This window comes from Octodon degus, unplaced genomic scaffold (genome assembly GCF_000260255.1).
Source record: "Octodon degus isolate 3935 unplaced genomic scaffold, OctDeg1.0 scaffold00017, whole genome shotgun sequence".
Taxonomy (NCBI): Eukaryota; Metazoa; Chordata; class Mammalia; order Rodentia; family Octodontidae; genus Octodon; species Octodon degus.
Window position 1 is genome coordinate 8518199 of NW_004524593.1, and position 25737 is coordinate 8543935.

A 25737-nucleotide genomic window follows, 5' to 3' on the forward strand; every position below is an offset into this window, starting at 1 on the left:
ATAATAATAATAATTAATACATTGCATATTGTTGTCTTCATAGGGGTTATTCCTAGTACAAGATGCAGACATGATATCCTGTCCAAACACTATTAGTATAAATCTTTCTTACTGAATTAAGAGACAGTAGCTGTATATCTATCCTAACTATTTTGTATACACAGATACAAAATGGTCCTTCACTTGTTTAGTTTTGTCAGAGATGTTTCTGTTGTCATTTAAATATTGTAAGTGTGTGAATTCAGTAAAATAATCCAATAGTCCATAATAGTGGTGGGTTATCTGTAGGACTGGCAATGTCAGAAGTTGTTGACTTGAGCCTTTTACAGCTCAGCATATTAATATGGCTTTACTTTTTATACCTTGTTTTTATACTTTTCTGGTGGATGGTTAAGACCAAGATAAATGAAGACCTATATAACAAGAAATGTAACTTTCATATCTGACAAAGTCAGTCATATCCCCTCAGGATTTACCCTGTAACCCTGTACCGCAGCTTGCAGATCCTTTGTCAGTGTCAGCTATGTGGATGAGTCATGGCCATTCCTTGACCAAATTGCACTCTGTGAAAGCCTCAGAGAATGTTTTCTCTCCAGGTGACTCTCCTTAGGCACATTCTACATCATTGATCACTTTGCTCTGTGGCCTCATAATCTCCTTGATCAGTAAATCTGCCTATCATTCTGGTTTTCTAAATACATACTGCTTGACTTGGTCTTCTAAATACATCCTGCTTGTCTTCATCTTCTAAATACATACTGCTTGTCATGTCATACCAATTACTGCTATACTGTCTTTCAAGTATATGTTTGTTTTTAAAAAAAGGTAATAAATAAAAACAAGAGACAAGAAAATAATGTCATAGGACTGTCCTACTACAATGCTGTATATTGTTAATTTCCAAATTTCTGTGTAAAAATATGTAATTTTTATTCCTACTTTTAAAATGTTTTTTCTTTTTTTTTTCCTTCACACGCTGTAGGGATTTAAAGTTTAACATATCAATACTTGATGGAAAATACCTGTTCCATATTATGTCTAAGATGTTTGATATTCAGACAGACAGTGATGTTAAGCTCAACTGCCTATGTTATAGTGTAATAATATCATTAAGCTTCTCTTCTGGAGGGTTAACAACTCAAGTTTGCAGATCAAAAATTAGAAGAAAAAAGGGCTACAAGGACAGCCAACATTATGACCCTAGCCTTTCAAGGTCAGTGAGGCCTCAGGACATAGGAGAACCTGTACTGTAACATCCTGTAACTCAGTTTTGTTTTCTAGTTGTTGTTGAGTGATTTTAAGGCAGTTTGTGAGACTCCGGTGTCTTTTTTCCTCTTTTCATGTCCTAGCTACCAGGCACAAGGCTTTCCTCCAGGGGACAGCCCCATCACACACCACCTTACCAACGGGTCGAAAGCAATGGGGCTGATTGCTCAAAGCTGAAACCTCCAAAACCGTAAGCCAAAATAACTCTTTTCTAATTTGATTTTCTCAAATATTTTGACAAAAAAATTGGAAGCTGACTAACATTCCATACCAATAAGCAGGACAGAACAAAATATACACAGATCTTTAAACAATTCAGTACTCTAATGATATAAACTATGTTTAAAGTGCAAAAATCATTTTTAAAAAATTAAATTTCAGTAACAAATCAGTATATCAGGTGTTTTTAATAAACTGATGAGACTGCTTTTAAAGTACAATGTCCATATAATGAAACTGTCTATAGTATCCAACATTTCTTGCTGTCAAATACTGTAGTTATAATGACTGAGATCACATTTTTTCATCAATTAATTGGTGGGTAGAAAGAAATACAGTACTTCAAATTCAATCTTCAAATTCAAGACTACACAGACTTTAGTCTTACTGGTTCATACTTGGAGAAATGATGTTTAAGGAAAGGGGACTGCAAAAAAAGCATAGAAAATCTTCTTTGTTAAGTGCATGCTAATTAGCTTGAATTAATCATTCCACACTGTATACATATGCCATATTATCCCCTTGTACCCATAAGTGTATATAATCATAACAAATCAATTAACAAGTTAAAATTTATAAAAAAGACATTTTTTAAATCTCTCTATTCATACTGTCAGTTTGCTTTCCTGAAAGGAGGTACCTACCTAATCCACACCATACTCTTTATAAGAATTTTGTTCAGTTGGTACAGGTGCATAACACACCTTAATTCTTTTTACTTCTTTTCCTCCCTCCATTTCTTGGTTCCCTTCCCACTTGCAAAAGATTAACCTTCCTGTTTCCTGTTATCTACTTTTGTTTTGCTCTTTATAGTTTGGGTTTCTCATTTAAGTCTGTATGTCTGACTTATTTCCCTTAACATTATAGTCTCGAGAAACATCTACCATCCTACAAATGACTCATTTTTGATAACAGAAGAGTATTCTATATAAATACATTTTCTTTATCCATTTACCTGTTGATGAAGATAGGCTACTTCCAAGATTTACTTATTATGAGCTACACCGCTATAAAAATGGGTATGTAAAAAAAAAAAAAAAAAAAATCCTCTTCTTTGGGCGAGGAAGATAGCTCAATGAATAAGCACTTGCCTGGCAAGAGCAAGGGCCTGAATTCAATCCCCATTTCTGCCTCCTCCCCTCCTCAAAAAAAAATGGGTATGTATGTATCACTGTAATACAATGTCTTTAATTCTTCTGGGAGGATACCTAAAAGGGGAATAGCTGGGTTGAATGGAATTTCTATTTTTAGTTCTCTGAGCAATCTCCATACTGGTTTCCACAGTGGCTGTATTAGTTTACATTCCCACCAACAGAGTACAAGGGTTCCTTTTTCCCTATAGTTGTGCCAGTAACTCTTATTATTTGATTTCTTGATGACAGGTATTCTTTCTGAGGCAAAATGGGACCCAATGTTGTTTTAATTTGCAAATTTCTCTAATGGCCAGAAGTGTTGAACATTTTTTCATGTATTCATTGCCCAACTGACTTCTGCTTCTGAGAAAGGACTATTAATTTCAGCTTTTTTTTTTTTTTTTAAAATTTGGCCAGCTCAACCCACCCTGAGTATCTAAGCTTGCCTAACCAGATGCTTTAGACCACTATGCTATCTTGCTGGCCCTCAGCTTCCATTTTTTGATTGGATCTTTTATTTGGGGAAGGCTTAAAATTTTTCAGGGTTTTTTTTAATATAGTTTAGATATTAGTTCTATGTCCAAGAAGCGACTGGCAAAGGTTTTGCCTGTTCTGTAGGTTCTTTCTTTACTCTGTTAGATATTACTTTGCTTTGCAAAAATTAAGTTAACATAATTCCACTTGTTGATTCAGAAAGCCCTTGCCTATGCCTATATCTTCAAGAGTTTTACTTATTTCATCTTCCAGCAGATTGTTTTAATATTTAGATCTTTGATACATTTTGTTACATTTCAGTTCATGGTTCAGAGATACGGATCTTCTGTTGTGTACTGCCAGTTTTACCAACACCATTTGCAAAAGAGATTATCTTTCCACCAGTGTACTGCTGAACAGGAACAGGACAATCGTGAACATTGTTTTACTAAGATCTACAAAAGGGTGAAAACACAAGATGAACAGCTAAACTCTGTATAAGTGGAACTACACATGGATAGAAGGACAGGAACATTGAACTAGGTAAGCCTACATTTGGAACAGAGAAAAGACACAACGCTATCCCACACAGTTCTCCATTATTCTGATGTAGGGAAGAAAGATTTAAAAAAGACATTAAAACCTAGGTACCTTTCCCTCCTTACATCATGATGTGCAAAAGTAGCCCTAGCTCCACATGATTCACTAATTTTCTAAATGTATGAGTACATAAGCACCTGAAAACACTAATACTACTACTGTTAGCAGTGACACCCACCAACTTACACTGAGTATGTCAACTGCCAAGCACTACTCTAATAATTTTATACGAGTCTACAAGATCCTTAACCATAATTCTAAAAATTAAAAAGGTTTTCATAACTCCTTTGAAGAATATGCTGGCATTTGTCTATTTCTTTTTAATTTCATATAAAGTCAAATGTATTTCATGACTGACACATGAACGCATTTGCTAATAAGATATTAAATAAAGTAGAATACATGCATTATATTTCCAAAATCGAAATACATTGGAACAAAAGTAATTTTCAGCTTATACATCTGTGCAACAGGAATAGTGATGATGGTACTGAGCATTTAATGAAAACTCCAACACTTAAAACTTATATATTGTGCATGTTTAAAGGGTATGGTGGCAGCATCGATTCTAAAGCCATACCACTTGGGTTTGAATTCTGATTGCATTAACTAACACTGGGCCAAAAAAAACCCTAATTTCTCAATACTTCAGTGTTTTCGGTTAATAGCAGTACTTATATAATTTTAGTAAAGATTAACACAATGACTACGCCATACTTATGAGAGATCTAGCATTTAGTTAAGTATTCAGTAAGAATTAGGTATTATGTGCCCAGAACTGTACTAAGCACATTATAGCTCAATCTCCTAACTACCATTTGCTCTACTGCTGACATACGCTCACAGTATACCTCTCTATTTCTTCAATTTCTGTTAGCCACAGAAACAAAAACTATCATTTTTCGACTTACAACCCGGGGATATAGCTCAGTGGAATAAATGCCTGCCTGGCAAGCGCAAGGTCCTTAGTTTGATCCCCAGTACCACAAAAAGAAGGGGGGGAAAAAAAGAAACTCTACGAAGTTCACTAAACAGCCAGAGTTATCCTCATTACAGAGACACATCTTATAGATTGAGCTGCCATACTCAAAAATATTTAAAAATTTGTACAGCATGGGCATCAACCAATCGGATCAGGCACTGAATATAAAAACATAGCGTACCCTCATCAGTGTGCCTGTTGAGGACTTAAGACCAGCACCATCAAAGATGAATCATGCACTACTCAAACTTCTTTGATTTTCCCATGATTCCCAGGAAAGCCAGAATAAGTTTTCAAAGAACAAATGTCTAAAGGTAATTCTCCCTTCAGACCCCCTAGAACTAGATTTTGGAGACACATCAGGGCCTAGTTATAGTAATTAGAGGAAGCAAGCTAATTAAAAGCTTTTGACACCTGAAGCAGGGGTAGCAGGCCAAAGCAGCAAGCTTTCACAACAAGCTCTGAAGCCCAGAAGCCTTGAAGCTGCCGGAGCAAGGCTGGAGCAGGCAGAAGCGGTGAGCCACCAGGAAACTGTGGACAGGTAACACCCAGGGCGTAAGTTAAAGGTTTTCCTGAAAGCAAAAAGGAAAACCCAGCGTTAAGTTAAGCAGTAACTGACAACTGAGTTGTAGAGAGAAGGTTCTTAACTCATAGAGCTGCTGAATTTCAATTATATCTTGCTCCTTACTGTTTTCCATAATTGACACATTTCTTGTTCCATTAATTATGCTTTTATTTTAATGGTTTAAGAAAAAGCATAATTGATAGAAATGTTCCTATCAGATACCCATGCCAAAGATAAGCCTATCCAATGGACCTATATACCTATTTACAAATTTCTGGTAGAAAACAAAATACCGTGGAGGAAATCATTATCTGTTTAGAAGTTTTGCGTTTCTAAAGCTATTAGATGATAAACATCAGAGGGTATATTAAGTCCAGCACACCTGTTTCCATCAGGAATCAATAAACAAAGTTTATAATTTAGCCAACACTTATTTTATATATGAAACTGTCTTAAAGTAACAGAGGAAATTACCAATAATCTTTATATGGTTGAATCAACATATTACAGAGAAAGAACATGTCAAAAAGGGAAAAGGCACCTTCTAACACCAAACCTCAAAAATTAGCAACCACTTATTAAATACTCTGAGGTCTAAATAGCACTAGTCTTTAGTCAGCCAGGACTTTTTCTTAGCCATCTGACTGCTGGACTGCCTACTGCCACTAACCCCCCAGCTCTGCACCCCATCCTTATTTTGGCTTTTTGGTGGTACTGGGATCAAACGCAAGGTCTCACACATACTAGGAAAGCACTCTACCTCAGAACTACATCCCCAGCCCTCTGCTGTATCCTATTCTTCAGTTCTCCTAAGTACAAAGAGCAAATGTGGCTAAGCTTAACTATTTGCCTCACTTAGCCTAGAGGGGAATTCTCCAATGTCCTGTCCCTTCTCCACTCCCTTCTATGATACATACATACATATTCTTTATGTTTTTTATTACTATTCTACTTCCTTCTTTCCAAGGTCAGTCTCAGCTGGGTCCTCAAATCTACCTGTTAACTGTTACTCTCAACAAATCTACACCAATCTAATATGCCCTACGCCACCTTGAAACCACACCTCTCCTCATTCTTTACCCCACAATTCATGACTAGGTGACCTACTTCATGGCTAGCAAATCCTTCAGATACCCTCAGCTATCTTGAAATGTTTCTATATTTCCATTTTTCCTTTTGAACACAAGAATTATCTCTCCAACCTTCAAGTCTAATATTATCATCTGAGATCTCCCTAGACCAGTGATAGCGAACCTTTTAGAGCTTTCAACAAGAAACAGCCTGTGGCAGCACGTGTGCCTTAAGTTTGTTACCACTGTCTCAGTTCCTCCACTTCTTTCCATTTTGTCCTTGTTCCTTCAAAGATTTCTTTTCTACCTTCAATTCTCCTTTCCTCCTGGTGCCTGAATATCAATTGAAAAACTTCCAAGACCTCTTCCACCCAACAATAACAACAAAAACTATTACCAGTCTACCTGCCCCAGGAGAAAGGATAGATTATCCCTTTTTCATAAGGTATCACCATAAAGCATACTTTTATTTTTCTTTTCTAGTACTGACTTTTGAATCCAGGGATGGTATTACCATTGAGCTCTATCTTTACAAAACCTTTTGTTTTAGAGACAGGATCTCACTAAGTTGCCCAAACTAGCTGCAAACTTGCAGTCCTTCTGCCTCAGCCTCTTGGGTAGCAGGTGTGCAACACTCCACCTGGCTCACAACCAGTTTTTAAAGAGCAATGGATACCTGTTTCTTTCACTTGTTCATCATTTTCTTAAACTTTCAACTGCCTTTCTCAGTCTAGTTTCTACTTCATCTCACTCGGCTGAGATTATTCTTTCAAAGATCAATAATGATACTCTAATTCCAAATGAAAGACAGTATCCTCAATTCTCATCCTCAACCATTCTTAGTTGGCTGGACACTGCTAACAGTAAATGTACTTCCTTAGTTTTTCTTTTTCTGTACCTAGTTAAATACTGTTCTCCAAAGATTCCTGCTCCACCTTTTTTACATTGCTTCTCTGTACTATTCTAAAAGCCTCAATAAGTACCTATATGCTGCTGGCTCCTAAACCCTTGTCTATAGTTCTACATTTCTTGCTACCTATTAGCAATCTCTCTAAAATAAGATAGCAAATGTCTCAAATTCAACAAGACAAAACCTATATACTGAAATCATTTACTCAAGCTACAAATCTCTATCATTTATGACTTCTACCTTTAACTCATCCAATACATACATTTAGGGAAAAAGAATTTCAAAAAAATAAATACCTTACAATATAAAACTTGGCAAATTAGATAATGGGGGAGACAGACTTACCTGCCTGTTTTCTTCTCTACCCAATCTTTCCTCAATACTATCACCAATTCTATTTCTTTAAGAGTTCTGATTATATATCTTCTCTGCTTATTAGCATCTAAGCATGGCATACCAGCTCATTCACTGCTTTGCCCAAGGGACCTTTTACTCTTTGTCTTTCACCAACAACAAAAGCCTTATTTTAAAATCACACGATCACTACTCCTTGATCAAAAAGAAATGCACTTAATAAGAAAACCCGCTTGATTCAAATAAAATACAGAAAATTTATAAAATTAAAGTACAAAGAAAAATCACAAATAACACTATTTCAGTCTGGAAGACTAATTTGAAATCATAAACCTTTTCCATATCCTTCTGATGAGCAAATCTTCAGGAAATTAATTGTTAGAAAATCATTTGAAATGCAGTAAATGCATTATAAATAAAAATACTTTGGTGAGCATTTATGATATAAAAAAGAGCAACCTAATATTTTATACATTTTACAAACATTTAACAGCTACAAACTTACTGTGCAGGGTAACTGCAGTATGCTGACAGAGTGTGCCTGGGGCACACTGAGATGGCAACTGAGAGTGGGCATTGTGGCATGCACCTGTAATCCCAGCTCTTGGGAAGCTGTAAACAGACAGATCACTACAAGTCCGATCTAGTAGAGAGACTCTCAACACTCTGTAGACTCTTCCCAAAAAGAAAAGAAAGGAAAAAAAATCTTTTTTACAAAGGAATATTTCAGCACTTAGGAAAAAGACAAGCTATCCTGTAAGAAAACTTCATTACATATGTTTATAAATCTATCTCAACTTAATTATGTACAAACAGAAAAAAGGGAAAAATTCCCCAAGATTATAAAAATGGATACAAATGCTATGTATCTATTTTTTGCTGACTAGACTGTGACTCTACTCAAGACTATGGAACATGATTTGATTATAATAGATGATTGTTAAGTCTTATTTTCATTACCCAAAAGAGCATGAAAGAAAAAGGACTGCTTTCCAGTATTTTTCACCTTATAAAAAAAAGCACTATGCTAAATACTACATATAAAATAACTAACTGATATTTACCCCTAGAGATATGTACTCCCCTAGAGCTTACATTCACTCGTGAAGACAAACATTAAATACATGAATAAGGAATTTAGTAGTTACAAGTATAAATACCAGGAGGAAGTTGTTTAGGTATTCTTACTTTCCCTAATAGAAAAATAAATATCTTAATTTTCATTTTTATAAATTCATTCAACTTGGATTTCATTCTTTTAGTATTCAGTTTTGCCAATGATTCACTGATTTCTTTTTTTTTTTTTTTTTCCCTTGGCAGAACAGGGGATTGAACTCAGGCCCTTGTGCTTGCCAGTCAAGCGCTTATTCTATTGAGCTATCTCCGCAGCCCCTGATTTCTTTCTGCCATCAATTCTTTCACTGATTTCCAAATATGGAATCATTTTAAAGCAACACATGATGACAAATATATTTTGTCAAGGAGGGAGGTACTCTGAAACACTGTGCTTCCCTGAAAACACAGTGTGTATTATACTGATCTTCAATATAATACAGTAGTCACTTCAGAGTACCTAAAGCAACTGAATCAAGAGAGATGAATATCTGGGCAAAGTCACTCTGCTCTACTTTATTTATTTTTTTATGTAATTTTTAGTACAGGGTCTACAGGGTCTCACTACACAATCAAGACTCATAGTGATCCTCCTGTTTTCAGCCTCCTAAGCGCTGGGATTAAATGCGTGTCACCACGCCCAGTCTCAGTTGATGGCTCACTGCGCCCTGGGGGCAGGGCTGCCAAGGCACACCAGGGATTGAACCCTTGTCCCTCTGCCTGCCAAAACAGATGCTTTATTCCGCTGTGCTATCTGGCTGGCCTTTATTTTCCTTTTCTTTAACATTTATGCTGCCACCATTTTATGCTGACAGTTCAAGAAAGCAAAAACAAAACAAAATAAAACTGTCCCAAATCAAGAAAGACTACTCTCTAGGATTCAAGAGACAAGTGTTGAAAAGGTGAGGAAGTCCCTTTCACTTCTGTCCATACTAAATTCATACAGATAAGAATCAATATTTGTCTTCTCTAGCAACTGGCCTAAAACATATTTCAACATCATTTTGTTTCACTACCGAGTGAATGTGTAAAGCTGGCTGAAATCTCAACTGTGCTATTTGGAAACATACACTTTGAGTTTACTTTAAGATCCAAAGTTAGGGACCAACGTTTGCATTTTAGAAAAAGTTTCTAGTGTGATACCAAATTCAATTCTTGATCGTTTTTATCAGATCATCCTGATAACTCTGAACTTGACCTGGCTCCAATAGACTTATTTGATCATTGCCTCATCGCACAGCTCAAGTAGACATCCTGTAATCCAAAATATAAAAAAATACCCAAGATCTAGGGTACAAGGTATGAAAACATTCTTGAATGTGCTCAAACCAGGACTTGGGGTTCTAAAAGGATGGAAACAAGAACCTCAGCTCTAAAGGCCAGCCAAGGAATGTCAAATTACTGAACAGAGCCAAGAACACTGACTTCTGCTGATTTTGTAAAGTTAGTATTTAGAGACTGTTTTGAGATGGCAAATTACAATCATTCACTTACTTTCTTCTCTCCATTAATCTCATGAAAATAGCAGAAAGTAACGGTTATTTAAAGAAATAAATCATAATAACAATGGAGAATATGAAAACTAACATCAGCTGGTGAGATACAGCATTTCAAAAAAATTCTTAAATGTATGATGAATAAAATATGATTAGAAAGAAAAGAAAGGAGAAACCACTGCACAAATTATACTCCAAAATAAAACTAATACACAAGTAAGTATAGTTATCTTGATTTAAAGCTTAAAAACAATAATCTCTATAGGTAAGGAGAGCTCAATGTATAGATTTCAAATTGTATCACTTTAGGTAGAACATATAATTGTATACCAAAAAACTATAAAATAATGAAAAGGAAACTATAAAAAGCAAGGTAATACACTAGAAAACATTGTAGACTGGAGTTATCCCATGTGTTACAAGGCACTAGAACTATTGCCTTCTATCAGCTGGTTTTTTGTGCCCATTATTTAGTCTAACATCTCTCTATACTACCTCTCCTTCCCTGTCTCTAGTGACCACTAATCCACTCTCTACTTTTGAGCTCCACAAAGATTTTAGCTTCTACAAATGAGAGAAAACAAGTGATATTTATTTCATCTAACATGATGAATTTCAGTTCCTCCCATGTTGCCATTAATGACAGGATTTCGTTTTTAATGGTTTATTAATATTCTAGTTGGTCTGAGACAGAGAGGGAGGGGAGGGAGGAAAAGAGGAAAGGAGGAAGAGAGAAGACTTTTCTATCCATTCATCCATCAATCTTCACATCAATGAATTCTATATCTTGAGTATTATGAAAACTGCTGCAATAAACATCAGAGTACAGGTTATCTCTTTCATATATTAATGTCATTTCTTTTACATGTATATCCAAAAGTAGGATAGCTGGATCATATGGTATTCTGTTTTTAGTTCTCTGAAGAAACTTCATACTGTTTTTTATCATGGCCATACTAATTTACATTCCCTCCAACAGCACATTAGGGTTCTCCCTTTTTTTTTTTCATTTACTTTATTGAAAATCAATAACTATATATCATACTAAAAATTGTAGACAAATATTGAAATGTGAAAGATAAATAAGATGTAAAAGTGATTTTTAGAGAAATATTTCTGAAATGAATACATTGCATGAGATTAATAGATTGCACTGTAAATAAATTATTTACAAACTTAAATGAATATAACAATAAAAACTGTCCAAAACAAAAATGAAGAAGAAATCACAGATCAGTCATATAATAGTTCACTCTGTGTCAAAATCAAGAAACTTATATTCATATAATTAGAATTCTTGAAGTAGAAAGGGGTAAAGCAATAAATATTTAAAGATTTAAAATTTCTGAATTTAGTTAAACTTATAAAACCACATTTCCAAGAAAAATGAACCTTTTGCACAAGAAATTTGAATAAAATCATATCAAGATACACAAAAATGAAATTGTCCGAAGCTTATTGTAAAGAAAAAATCATTGAAACACATACATAAAAAATATTAGCTATGGAAGAACAAAATTAAATAGCGTCTTATTCCACATTAGAAAGGAAAAAAAAAAAGACCAAGTGGGTAACAAACTAGACTAATTAAAGGACTGAAAGAAAGAAAAAAAAAATCTGCCCTCTCTGCATTTTAAACTTAGTAAACATACCTTTGAAAACTAAAAGTAAAATATTTTCCAGTTATACAAACTCAAAATAGTCTAATACCTCCAGATGCAGCATATAAGAAATAACAAAGAGCATAATTCAAAAGACAAGAGAAGTTGCAGTATGCTCCTGGATGAACAATAAAGAGCTCCCAAAATGATAGTTATGCAAGACTACATAAAATATATTAGATGAACCCTTATTTACAACGTCATTAAAGATTTCTTTGAAATAGTACCAATCTTATGTTGGGTTATACACATGTTTTTTTCTTTCATATCTATGTGTGTGTATGTGTGATAAAAGACAGGGAAGAAGTAATATAAAGTCAATGAAAAATGGAAATACACTTTTTAAAGTTTCTAATACCAGGAGAAGATCTCATACCATGTCTTAAGTAAATTATAAGTCAAAGATAGAGTATAAATCTTAAAACAAAAATTAAGATTAAGCAATATTCAGAAAATTAAATACTAATTAATTAGAAATTAAATGTTTCAAAACACTTGAACTAAGAAAAAGTTTTCATAATATTAAAGAAGTACTAAGAATAAAACATAAGATAAGTACTGGAATGGCAAATAAATGACCAACACTTCAAACAGTATGGGGGTAGGAGATTGCACAAAGTTCTAGTGTGTTGTGGACATGGATAAGGTCCATGACACTTACTGATTGCCAGGTGTCACTTGTAGGATGTGCTATGGCTATTTCCTTGAAATTCACCCTGTAGACCCAGATGGTGTAGGAGAAGTCCATTTGTAGAGTGTGCTGATAGAAGTATTTTGCTGCTGTACACAAAACAGTAACTGAAAGACTATTTTTGTATACTTCTTATTCTCCTGTGTTTAATTGTTTGCCCTATTTGGTGGGTTCTTTCCATTCTCATTCATGGAGTTGTGATCATTTTGCTACCTCTCTAGAACATCATTTAGTAGCCTGTGTAGGCCTGGCTTTGTCAACATGAAATTCTTAAGTTGTTCTTTGTCATGGAAATATTTTACTTCCCCATTATACTTCAAAAAGAGTTTTGTAGGGTATATCAGTCTGGGTTGGAATTTGCTTTCTTGCAAGACTTGTATTACTTTGCTCCATGCTCTTCTTGCTGAATTTCTGGGATCTTAGTCTGGGTGTGATTTTAATTGGGTTGATGTTATTTGGAGTTCTATATGCTTTGGACCTGAATGTCAGATTGTTTCCCCATATTTGGAAAGTTTTCTGCTACTACTTCTGCCCATATTCTTTTTATATCATTTGTATTGACTCCTTCCTTCTCATTGATGCCTATTAGTCTCACATTGTTCATCTTTGCATCGTCTTGTGGGTACTGAATTATTTTTTCCCTGCATCCTAGTTGTTTTTAAGAGATCTTTTCTTACTTTTTCACTAGCTGCAATAGTGTCTTTAAGATCTGAAAGTCTATTTTCACTTTCATTCAAACGGTTCTACCAGCTTGTGATTGAGGTTTTAATTTCCTGTATATCACTTTGAATCTGCTTCATGCATTCTATTTCTTTCCTATATTGCTTATTCAAGTGTTCCATCATTTTTATATTCTGCTCTATTTTTTTATCAGTATTCTTTAGAAGCACTTAGTACTTCTTTGATTATAGTTATCATTTCTTTTTTTTACTTCAGAAATTATTTCTGATCTGATTTCCTCTATACATTTCTGCAGTTGTTTCTTTACTTCCAATGCTATTATTTCAGAGATTTCAGGTGTGTAATTTCCAATTTCTTATATGCTAGTGTCTTCTGCATTTGTTCTGGGTGGACTCAGGGCCTGAGACTGCATTTTGTTCATTCTCTTTGTCATTTTGTATACCACTGTCTTTTGACCTTTGATGTAGAGCTTAGATAGAGTTATTACCTTAGCACTAGGTCTGGGTCTATGAAGTTCAGATTCCTCCACGTGGATGTGGTTTGGGTCTGGCTACTGTGCTCCACTTCTTCCTGCTGCTGCCCTTGGAGGTGAACCCTCTGTGACACTCTGGAAGATGTTCTGCTCCTGAATCAGCTGGGTGGGTCTTGCCTCTACCCTCTTTTCAAGGAGTTCTGCCAAAGAGTTCCATGCCAGACCTGGGCTCAGGGTTGAATGAGGATCCAGTGGGCCCCGGGTTGTCTCACTCACACACTAGGCCTGGGCTTGAATGAGAATCCAGTGGGCCCCAGGTTGTCTCACATGCCCGGTCTGGGCTCTGGGTTGAATGAGGATCCGGAGGACCCTGGGTGGTCTTACTCACACTCTGGGCCTGCACTCTGGGTCGATTCAGGATCCAGTGGGTCCTGGGTGGTCTCACTCACATGCCGGGCCTGGGCTCTGGGTCGATTGAGGATCCAGTGGGCCCTCGGTGGTCTCACTCACATGCCACTCCTGCGCTCTGGGTCAAATAAGGGTCCGGCCATCCCAGGCCGTCTCACTCACATGCCAGGCCTGGGCTCTGGGTCGAATGAGGATCTGGTAGGCCCTAGTCGTCTCTAGGGTTCTCCTTTTACAGCCTTATAAGCATTTGTAACTATCTGTCATTCTGAAAATACCGGGAGGTAAGATGAAATCTCATTGTGGTTTTTTTCCCTTTTGTATTCCCTTGATGACCAATGATACTGAACATTTTTCCATTATACTTACTTAACATTGAGAAGACTTTTTTACCCCTTTGAATGGTTGGGCACCATTGCCAAATTCATCCATACACATGTGGATTTATTTCTTAGACTTTTACTTCTGGTACTGACCTATAGATGGTCCCTCTGCCAGTACTATACAACCTTGATTACTGTTGTTTTATAGTAAGCTTTCAAATTATAAAGTGTGAGTCTTCAAATTTTGTTCTTTTTCAAGATTGTTTTGCTTGGGAAGATAGCTCAGTAGAATAAGCTCTTGCCTGGCAAGTGGAGGGTCCTGAGTTCAATCCTGAGTACCTAAAAAAAAAAAAAAAAAGATTGTTTTGCCTACTCCAAGTCTCTCAAGTACCCACTTAAATTTTAGAAATCAGCTTATCAATTTCTACTAAACAGGTATCTTCAATTTTGACAGGGATTGTACTGAACTATAAACAGATCAATCTGAGGGGTAGTGCCATCTTCATACTGTGTCTTCCAATCCATTCACGTACAATGTTCTTCCATTTGTCTAGGTCTTCTCTTAATTTCTTTCAAAAATATCTTAGTTTTATTTCTTCATTTGCAAATATTTCAGCTGGAGATGGGATCTTGATAGCTTTTCCTCTTTCAATGTTTTTGGAGGGCAGTTCTTTAAACACCAGGAACTGAACCCAAGTTCTCATGGATATAAGCACATGCTCTCCCACTGAGCTACATACACAGCTCCACTTACATCAGTTTTAAGATGCCATTTTCCATTATCTTTAATTTCCATTATCTCTGTTCAGAAGTAAACTGTCGGGGGCTGAGGAGATGGCTCAGTGGAATAAGCGCTTCCCTGGCAAGTGCAGGGGCCTGAGTTCAAACCCTGGTTCCACGGGAAAAAAAAAAAGAAATAAACTGTCTTCTTATTCCTTTTAGGAAGTTACATATCCTCCCCTCCATTGGCTATTATTAAATTTTTTTCCTGGGTTTTCAGAAGTTTTGCTATTGCCTGAATGTAATTTGCAATACTTATCCTGTTACAGAGACACAGAACCTCATAAATCTAGTATGAATTTATCTTTGTGTTTGAAAAATTCTCAGCCATTATATCTTCAAGTGCTATTTCTGTATTTCTCCTTTCATCTCCCTTCTGAAACTGTAACTATTTCCATATCAATTTTTCATTATGCCTAATGTTAAAGAATTTAATTTTTCCATTCATTATTTTGATCCATCCAGCATTAGCCTAGCTATTTTTTATGTATCTATTTGCTAGTCCACTAATCCTTTCTAGTTTACTATAGCTAAGAAAGCTGTCAAATTTTAATTTAAACTATAGTGATTTTTCATTTCTAGGGTAGTTAAATTCTCCTTAATCCAATCTGGAATTATGTGATTAAAAGTGAGTTTTAGTCTTGTGAGAACTGGCCCATTTCCACTTGCCTTTACCCATAAAGAACAAAAATAGCCCTGCAAGTGTCCCAAATTAATACCTCAGATGTTTAACAAAGTCTTCATCTCTACTAAATCCTGAATTTCATTTTTTTGTTTTTCCTGTCTATAAAACTTTCTCAACAGTCTCTTTAGATTCCCTGCCACTGCCTAGGTAATAGCAAATGCTTCCAAGAGAAAGGGACTGCTAAACATTGCGGTTAATTCTGCAACCCTGAGCTCTATGAGTCCTTAGTGATTTCACAACTCTTACACATATCTTTGAACAGATAAATTTATATTTTAATCCAGCTGTCCTAGCTGTTTTCAGCAGAAGACCTAATGAGATAAAATCAAGTAGGTCAAGAATGCAATGAAAAGTACTCAGTGTGTTAGATGACCTTGGACATTGTTTCTCCTGATTGTGCTGACTAGTTCTACAACCAGACCCTATCTGTACCCTTGCAGATAAACTACTCAACCCTCTATGACACCAGTCTGAATGAGCTGTCTGAGACATTTGTAGCCAGACCCAAAGTATCTCAGAGAAGAATTTGCCTAAAAGACCAATTGATATCTTCATAACCAAGGTCAAAATGCCTTAACCAGTAACAAGATATCATCAGCGAAGTTCCTGTGGCTCTTCCTGGGCATTCTGAGGCCACAAAAACCTTAACTGAATAGATTTGCACTTATCAATGGGAATACTAACAGAGATGTCTGTTGAAAGCCTGTTTACCTACTGTATAGCATGGAGACAGTTGTATGAGGGCTTTCCCTCTGGAACCTGAAATTTCTGGACTAAGAAAGGCCTCTGATTTGGTGATCTCTATGATTTCCACTTGAACGAAAACCCTATTCTAACACCCCATGGCATGGTGTGAACATGGTTTCAGTGTATTCATCAAGGGCAATTCCCAGTACAGTGACCTTAAATTGTGGGGAAGCCTTTAAAACATAGGGCCTAGTGAGCAGTAGTTAGGTGATTAGGGGCACCACCCTTGGAGGGATTAATAATGCTGGCCTCATAGAGTTTGTCAGTTCTCTCAAGAATGGGGCTGACTATAAAACAAATTTGGAAATTATTGAAAAATTAGTATGTTATCTGACCATGAAAAGAGATCAAAAATACAAATAGCCCAAACTTTAAATAAAAAAAAGTAAATTACGAACCTAATAACTCAGAATTAGAAAATTAAAGTTTTTGTTTGTTTTGCAGTACTGGACATCAAACTCAGGACCTTCTGCATGCTAGGCAAGAGCTCTATCGCTGAGCTATAACTCCAGCTTTCTAAATTTTATTTTGAGACAAGGAAAGGCTGGACTTAATGCTCACAATGACCTCAAACTTGTAATCCTCCTGCCTCACAGCCTCTCGAATAGCTAGATTACAAGCATTTGTCATTCCACTTGTGGAAATTAAACAGTTTTGTTATTCAATGATAAAATAAAATACCACATAGCAAAATCTTTGGGATATTCTAAACACTGCTCAAAGAGAAACTGACTGTTCATGCTTCCAATTAAATAGAAATGAATCAAAGATCTAAGTTCCTACCTTCAACAGCAAAAAAACAAATGAGCAAATTAAATTCAAAGAAAGGAAGAAGAAACATACAAACAGAAATTAAACATAAAAACAAAAATTGAAAAAACTTAAAGAGACAAAAATACATAAACCAAAAGTAGTTTTGTTTGATAATACTGAAGAACTTCCAACGTGATTTCTAATAAGGGAAATAAGAAACACATTATAAACAACAGCAACAACACCTCTTCAAAGTCTAGATATCAAAAGAATAAAAAGACATGAGGACCAGCGAGATAACTCAGCAGACTAAGTGCCTGCATAATCAAGTGCAGGGACTGGGGTTCAATTCTGGGCTCCACAGGAAGCGCCAGCCCTGCCCCCGGTCACACTGAGCCAGCCACCTCGTCCAGGCCTGTAATCCTAGTGCTGAGGAAGCTGAAAACAGGAGGATCACTAAGAGTGCGAGCTGCGTAGTGAGACCCTGTACCAAATACATTAAAAAAAAAAAATTTAAAGCATATTATGAACAGCTTTATGATTTATAAATTCAAATTAAATGTAACAAGTTCCATGAAAAACAAAATTTGACTAGCTCTATAACCATCAAAAGATCAACTTATGAGGATTAAATTCTCCATAAAGAAATACTCAAGTCCAAATAGTTTCACTGCTAAATTCCATCAAACATGTGAGAAGAAAAGAGCAAACACTCCCTAATTCATTACTTAAGTACATCACAGCTCTAATATAACAACTTGACAAACATGATATAAACAAAATTATAGGTCAACATTCCCATCAATAATGTAAAACTGATTAGCAGTAATATTAACAAATTGAAGGGAACAAAAGCTTGGAAGGATGGTTAATTACAATCAAATGGAGTTTTGTCCCAGAAATTGATTTAATATTTGAAAAATCAAAACAGCACAACCAAAAGCACAAAGCATGAAGTAATTAATAACCTGGACCTCATCCAAATTAAAAACCTCAAAAAAATTAATAAAAGGCAAATTTCAAACTTCAACCCTGTGAAGGACATTCTTTTTTTTTTTTTTTAATGTTTCCTTTATTTATTTTTTTTTTTTTTTTTTTTATGGTCAGCTCAGCCCACCCTGGGGGCGGGGCTGGCATGGCATGTGGTGCTGGGGATCGAACCGAGGTCCCTGTATGCTTGCCTAAGCTTGCCTAAGCAGGTGCTTTAGACCACTGAGCTATCTCGCCAGCCCGGAGGACATTCTTAAGAAAATGAGAAAGGACTATTTTATAAGATGTATAAAGAACTACTAAGAAACTAAAAACAGGAAAACCAGAAACCTGGTTTTAAAATGGGGGAAAAAATTTGGACAGACTTCTCACCAAAGATATACAGATAGCAAATAAGTATCTGAAACAATTCTCTACACCACAATTAGGGAACTACAAATTAAAATAAAAGGTATGTCTATATACCTATTTGAATCGCCAAAATCCAAAACACTGACAAGATTAAATGCAGGCCAAATGTGGAGCTATGGAATTCTCAATTGTTGCTGACAGAAACAATATGATACAGCCACTTTGGCATTTTCTTTTTTTCTGGCAGAAGTGGGGATTGAACTCAGGATTCTATTGAGTTATCTCCCCAGCCCCCTGGCATTTTCTTATAAAGCTTTAATATTCAATCTAGCAATCATGCTCCTTGTATTTATTCAAATAAACTGAAAACATATCTACACAGAATCCTGCGCATGGATGCTGCCTTATTCATAATTGTCAAAATCGGAAAATCCAATAAACAATGTATTATTCTCTAAAAAGAAACCATCACAGAAAAAACACGGGGAAATCTTAAATATATATGACTAACTGAAAGAAGCCAATCTTAAAGGGGCTATACCTTATGATTATAAAAATTAGACATCCTGAAAAAGGGAAAACTACAAAGACAGAAAAAAGATCAGTGGTGGTTATAGGTGACAGGGAGAAAGGAATAAAAAGGGGAAGCACGGAGGATTTTTAGGTCAGTGCAATATAAGATATCATACTACAACAGCAGATGCCTATTTTTCTATATTTGTCAAAATTCACAGAATCAAAGGTAACCCCTAAGTAAACTACCAGTTTTGGGTAATAATGGAATGTCAATATAGTTTTATAAGTGATAAGAAATATATCACTCTGGCACAGGTTATTGAAGAGGGTGTCAGGGAGGTAGGGAATATGTGGCAATACAGGTATATAGGAAATCTACACCTTCCATTCAATTTTGCTGTAAGCCTAAAACTGTTCAAAAATATAAAATCTTCTTTAAAAACCAAAGTAATCCATCATATTAAATGAATAAGGGAGAAAATCTATATATAATTATTTAGTAGATGCAGAAAAACCATGAAAAATTTAGCATTAATATATGATTAAAATTTTCAATAATAGAACACAATTTCTTCAGTCAGAAAAAGGCATGTACCAAAATATGTGTAACTAGTGTCATGCTTTTTTTTTTAAGTGTCATGCTTAATAGTGAAATTGTGAATCTCTCGAAGTTCAGAAGATGAGCGCATCCATCCTTTTAACACTTATTTAACATTATATTAAAGAATGAGCTAAACCAAAAAAAAATAAAAATGAAAGGTATAGTCAGGAAAGTGATGCTATTTTTTCTCATATAATATAAATGTTTACACAAAAAGTGTGCAGCAACCAAAACTATTTGAAAACAATTAAAAATAATGACCTATATTAGAAGGACCTCAGGAGATAAATTCAGATACAAAAATCAATTGTAGCTACATATTGGCAATAAACTTTGAATACCAAAAATGTTTAATGTCATTTACCATGTCAAAAACTTACACACTTAGAAATAAATTTAACAAATTATGAACAAAACTTATATACTGAAACTAAAAAACATTCTTGAGTAAAATTAAATGACACCTTAAAAAACAAAGAGAAATATCTTGTTCATGGATATATATTAGACTCAACATTGTTAAAATGTCAGCATTCCCAAAATTTTTAAGTTCAATGCAAACTCAATCATAGTAAAATATTAACAGACTCTTGTGAGAATTAACACCCTAATTCTAAAAAGCAAAAGCTACTGAATAAATCTTTTTAAAAACTGTGGGAGGACACAAACTTCATTCATTACATAATTTTAATGTTATAGCATAAAACTACAGAAATCAAGACAATGTGGTATTGAGCTAAAGATAGACCAAGAGATAAGAGAACTATAACAGACAGCACACCAAGGAGATCTACACTACAAACAGCAACTGTTATTTTTCTGCCAAAGTGCTAGCTAACATAATTCAATAAAGAGAAAATAGCCTTTTTGACAAAGGATGCTGAAACAACAGGACATCCATATGGATAAAGAGAAAACTACCAAAGAGGATGGAGCATCTCCTCCCTCCCTGTAGACACAATCCTCCAAGCCCTTCCTTGTGCACAACTATCTGGATGGAAGTTCTCCCTTTTGGGCTTTCAAGGAAATTGCATTAGGTAGGCATGACCGATTGATCACTGGCCAATGATGACCTACCTAATCCTCAGACCCTCTCCCTTCCACTGAGCTTGACAGATGAGATGGAAATTCCCAGCCCTCTAATCCTATCCGGTCTGTCTAGTGATTAACACCTTCCAGAATGTACATTTAGAGATTGCAAACCATCAGTTTTTAACATACAAATGCCCTGCTGGGTATGGACCTCAGGGGCCTTGTGACCACTAGGTTAGCACTCTACCACTGAGGTACATCACCAGCCCTAAAGATAGCTTTTAAGTAAAAAGGAAAATGATCCCAAAGCAAAGCATGTGAGTGTAGAAGAGCATGTGAATATGATGAGCAAGAGGAAATACATAGATAAATCGAAATGAACAGGTATAGTATGATCGTATCTCTGGGGACTTCAAACATAGGCTGAATTAAAAACATAATAATAACGAACTTAACAAAATATAGAAAATGCATAAATGGGAACTGGCAACAGACAAATTTACCAAGAATGCATGTAGCAATCTCTAGGGACCAAAATAAAAACAAAGTAAAACTAAGAAATCTGTAGGAGGTATGGGTGTTAAAATATTCTATTACTGCAAGAAAAAGAGATGAGAGAAAATAATACAGAACAGGGAAGATAAATGTCAACTGGCTAATTGGCTAGTAATTATATGCCAATTAAAAGATAATCTGGGATGGGGAGACAGTTCAGAGGTCTAAGTGCTTGTTTGGCAAGTGCAAAGGACCTGGGTTTGATGGCCGGTACCACATGTCACGCCAGCCCCAAACATAAATTAAAAAAATAAATAAAACTAAAAAAATAAAAGATAATCAGATTTTCAAAATGGACTGAAAATCAAAACCTAACTATATTGTACTTAATAGTAGACATACCATACGTTTATCAAAAGCTTAAACTAAAGCAATGAGAGAGATTTAGTGCAAATATTGATAAAAAGTGAGAATAGTTCTACTAATGTCAAATTAAGGAAAACTTATAACAAAGTATTATATACAGTGCATCCCATAATAAGAAAAGTTAATTACCAGGAAGATATAATACATAAACTCTACATTTTTTTATCAGCAAAACTGAAAGAAAAAGAAACCCTTTCTAAAAAAATGACAAGTCAAGAAAACATAAAGAAAAATAAGATTAATGAACATGGCTTAAATGATATTTATAACGCACAGCAAATTTCAAAGGACTACAATCACCCAGTGTATATCCTCTGACCACTTTGATATAAGTCTAGGAATAGACAGAACTAGGAAGTCCTCCAAATGTTTACAATCTCACCTACTATGGGATGAAGCAGAAAAATTCCAAGTTTGAGGGCAGCTCAGACAACCTAGCAAGAGCCTATTTCAAATTAAATTAAATTGCCGAAGATACTCTCACACCAGAGGATATGAGAAACTTCTAAACTCATAGACCCAAAACAATCCACACTGAAAATATAAAGCCAGATTAGAAATCACACAACATATGGAACAAAACAGTAATGAAAATATGTTGTATCAAAATATGTCAGCTATATCCAAAGCTCCTTAAAGGAAACATAAAACTTAATAAGAGTTTTAAATTTTTTTTTCAGAACTGAGGACTGAACCCAGGCCTTTCAATGGAGGTCCCCAGTCCCCCCCAATATCCCCCCCCCACCCCATCCGGTCCCATCCCGTCCACCTGCATTTTGATGCAAGATCTTGCAAATTTCCCAAACTGGGCTAGAACTGGCAATCCTGCTGCCTCAGCCTCCCAGATTACTGGGATTGCAGACCTGTTGCACTATGTCTGGCTTTTAATGGATTTCTTAAAAGAAAGGCTAGAAATCAATGCTTTAATTATTTATTTGAATAAATTTTAAAAGAATACCAAATTAAAACCCAAGAGAAAAGAAAATATTTGAAAGCAGAAATTAATGGAACAGAAAAATAATCTGTAATAGCAAAACCCAAAAGGCTGAAAGCAAATTCAGTGAAATAAAAATAGAGCCAGTGAGACAGCTCAGCAGACTAAGCACCTGCTTAGGCAAGAAACGAGACCAGGGTTTGACCCTGGCATCACATGCCGCGCGGGACCCAGGGGTCATGGGCCCTGCCCCTGGGAAGCACTGAGCTGGCCACTGAGACTGGGCGTGGTGGTGCACACCTGTAATCCCAGCACTGGGAAGGCTGAAAACAGGAGAATCATAAGTTTGAAATATGTAGTAAGATCCTGTACCAAATACGTTAAAATAAAACTGAAAAATCTCTAGCAAGACACATCAAAAATTGCGACATTAGTAAATGGTCACTTGAATCAATAAATGATAAATATAGCAGTAAGTCTTAAAAATCAGATGATATGGACAAACCTAAAAAACTAATACAGATATAGAATATCAAACTAACCTTATTTCCCTTAAAAAATATATTACTTAACTTTCTCACTAGAACCCTCTAGCTCAAGAAAACTTCACCAATGAAATCTTACCAGCATGTATGGAATCATTAACCATCTTCACAAATTTCTAAAATAGTAAAAAAAGAAACTCCCCTCTTCTTATGAGACCAGTATAACTAAGATACCAAAACCTGATCCTACTTTTGTAGGAACATTAAAGGCCAATTTCTCTCAAGAAATAGATATGAAGATCCTTAAAAAAAAAAAAAAAGATAGGGCCAGCAAGATAGCTCAGCGGTCTAAAGCACCTGCTTAGGCAAGCTTAGGCAGATGCAGGGGACCTTTGGGTCCCTGTCAGGGTTGGCTGAGCCAGCCAAAAAAAGAAAATAAACAGCATACCAAACCCAGTGATACATAAAAGGGACAATACATCATAATCACATGAGGTTATTTTAGGAATGCAAAGTTAAACATTTGAAAACAAACCACTATAATTCAACACATTGGCCAACTGTCTTAAAAGATGCAGATAAAGCATTTATGAAAATACAATACGTTTCATGACTTTAAAACTAACCTGACCAATAGGTATGAAGTCAATAAATAAAATTCAATTAGTTGCAATTATGCTTTCAATAATTAGAAAATAAAATTTAATAAACCATTCTAATTATACTAATATCAAGAATATCACCTATCTAGAAACAAATCTTCTGAAAGATATGAAAATCCTCATATTGAGTGAAAACTATAAAACTCTAAAAGAAACATTAAAAGTGGAAGAATACACCATGTTCATGGATTAGCTGATTTAAGATTTCAATGATCTGCAGATTGAATTTTTTTTTTTTTTTTTTTTTTGTATTTTAGGGAAGGGTCTGCCGGGTGTTCAGGGTCTCACTACTAGATTGGACTCATAGTGATCCACCTGTGTATAGCCTCTCAAGAGCTGGGACTACAGGTGGGCACCACCATGCTCAGTCTCAGCAAGCCCCAGGAGTGAGACTGGCACGGCAGGCCCAGGGATTGAACCCCACGCCCCTGAGGCTGCTTGCAGGCGCTTTAATCCGCTGAGCTATTTGGCCGACCCTGCAACTGATGTTTAATTTCAATACAATTTTAATCCACATTTCAACAGAGAGTGTGAGAGTGTGTGTGTGTGTGTGCATGTGTGTGTTTAGAAACTGAAAACTAGGGCCAGGGAGATGGCTCAGTAGAATAAGAGCTTGACTGGCAAGTGCTAGGGCCTGAGTTCAATCCCCAGTCTTGAAAAAAAAAACCTGAAAACTGATTCTCAAATGTGGTGGAAAAGGCCAGGCACGGAGAAGAGTCAGTTTATATACTATAAGACATCAAAATTCCTTATCAACTACAGTAATTTAAGATAATATGGCATATAGACCAAAGGAACAAAAGAAAGTCCTGAAAATTATTCATATTTATATTGGCATATCAGGTACACATGAAAACATGAAACATCTTAGAAAATAATTTCATACAGAGCATACTTCATTCAAAACTTTAGGATAAAAAAACACTTTAGGATAATTTCCAATCAATCATATCAATCAAAACCACAAGTGAATATTCTGGTTAAATTCTCTCACAATTATGTTATGTTAAACACCGTGCAAAATAGCAACCATTCTATAAAGTCTTAATCTCTTACCTCCCCAAATGCACCTCGACCAATCACCTTTAATATTTCAAAGTCTTCTCTATGTAGTCGCATTTGTTTCACTTTAGAAGTGAATGGTTTAGCTGAAACAAAAGAGCAACATCAATTACTTTCTTAAGGAAATGTGATACTGATTAAATTACAGCCAATAAGGAACATTATTCTAAATGCTAATTGGATTTATTAAGAACTAAGCCAAAGTACTTTAGAATCTCATCAAACTGTACAAGAATAAACTGACTTAATTTCTCTAAAATAATATATTTCTTATAAATGGATTACATTTTTGGAGAGAAATATATTTTCAAACAGCAAGTAAAATAGGAAATAATACAAAGAAGCATGTACTGTATGTAGAAATGATCAGGTTTACTCTCATAATAAACATTCTATGTATTTTAACTATCAATCTAGACCACAAATGTCAAAAAGTTTAAAAGCAGGTTTCATGGCACCAGAGACTTTCAGCAGTTTCTGCCAGGTAAATTAATATTTCTTTCATGCTCATTCATTAAATTTATTTATTTTTTAACAGGTTTACGCAAGAGTCTGTACTATACAAAGCATGATAATGAGTTAAAAAAATGTTTACAACATGGTACCTTCCTTCTAGAAGTTCTGTCTTAAAGACAGACCTGTTTATCTGAGCACCCACACATAACAATATGGTAAGATTTCTAACAAAGGTAATATAAAGTGTTTCTGGACCAAAGAGAAACTAACTCCTGGGAATGATTAACAGATGAATACTACCTTGAGGACAAAATACAATTTTGCTCTGCTGTCTGGGTTTGACACTA

The 25737-nt window shown here is 35.4% G+C and overlaps 1 protein-coding gene across 1 annotated transcript in view; it reads right to left on the reverse strand.

The window, feature by feature from the left end:
- The window catches only part of Cdc42bpa (CDC42 binding protein kinase alpha), a 358545-nt gene that overhangs the window by 248805 nt on the left and 84003 nt on the right, over nucleotides 1–25737 (reverse strand). The window contains exon 2 of the mRNA XM_023710189.1: nucleotides 24929–25020. Within this exon, the coding sequence (XP_023565957.1) occupies nucleotides 24929–25020 (92 nt within the window). The remainder of the gene's footprint in view (nucleotides 1–24928; nucleotides 25021–25737) is intronic.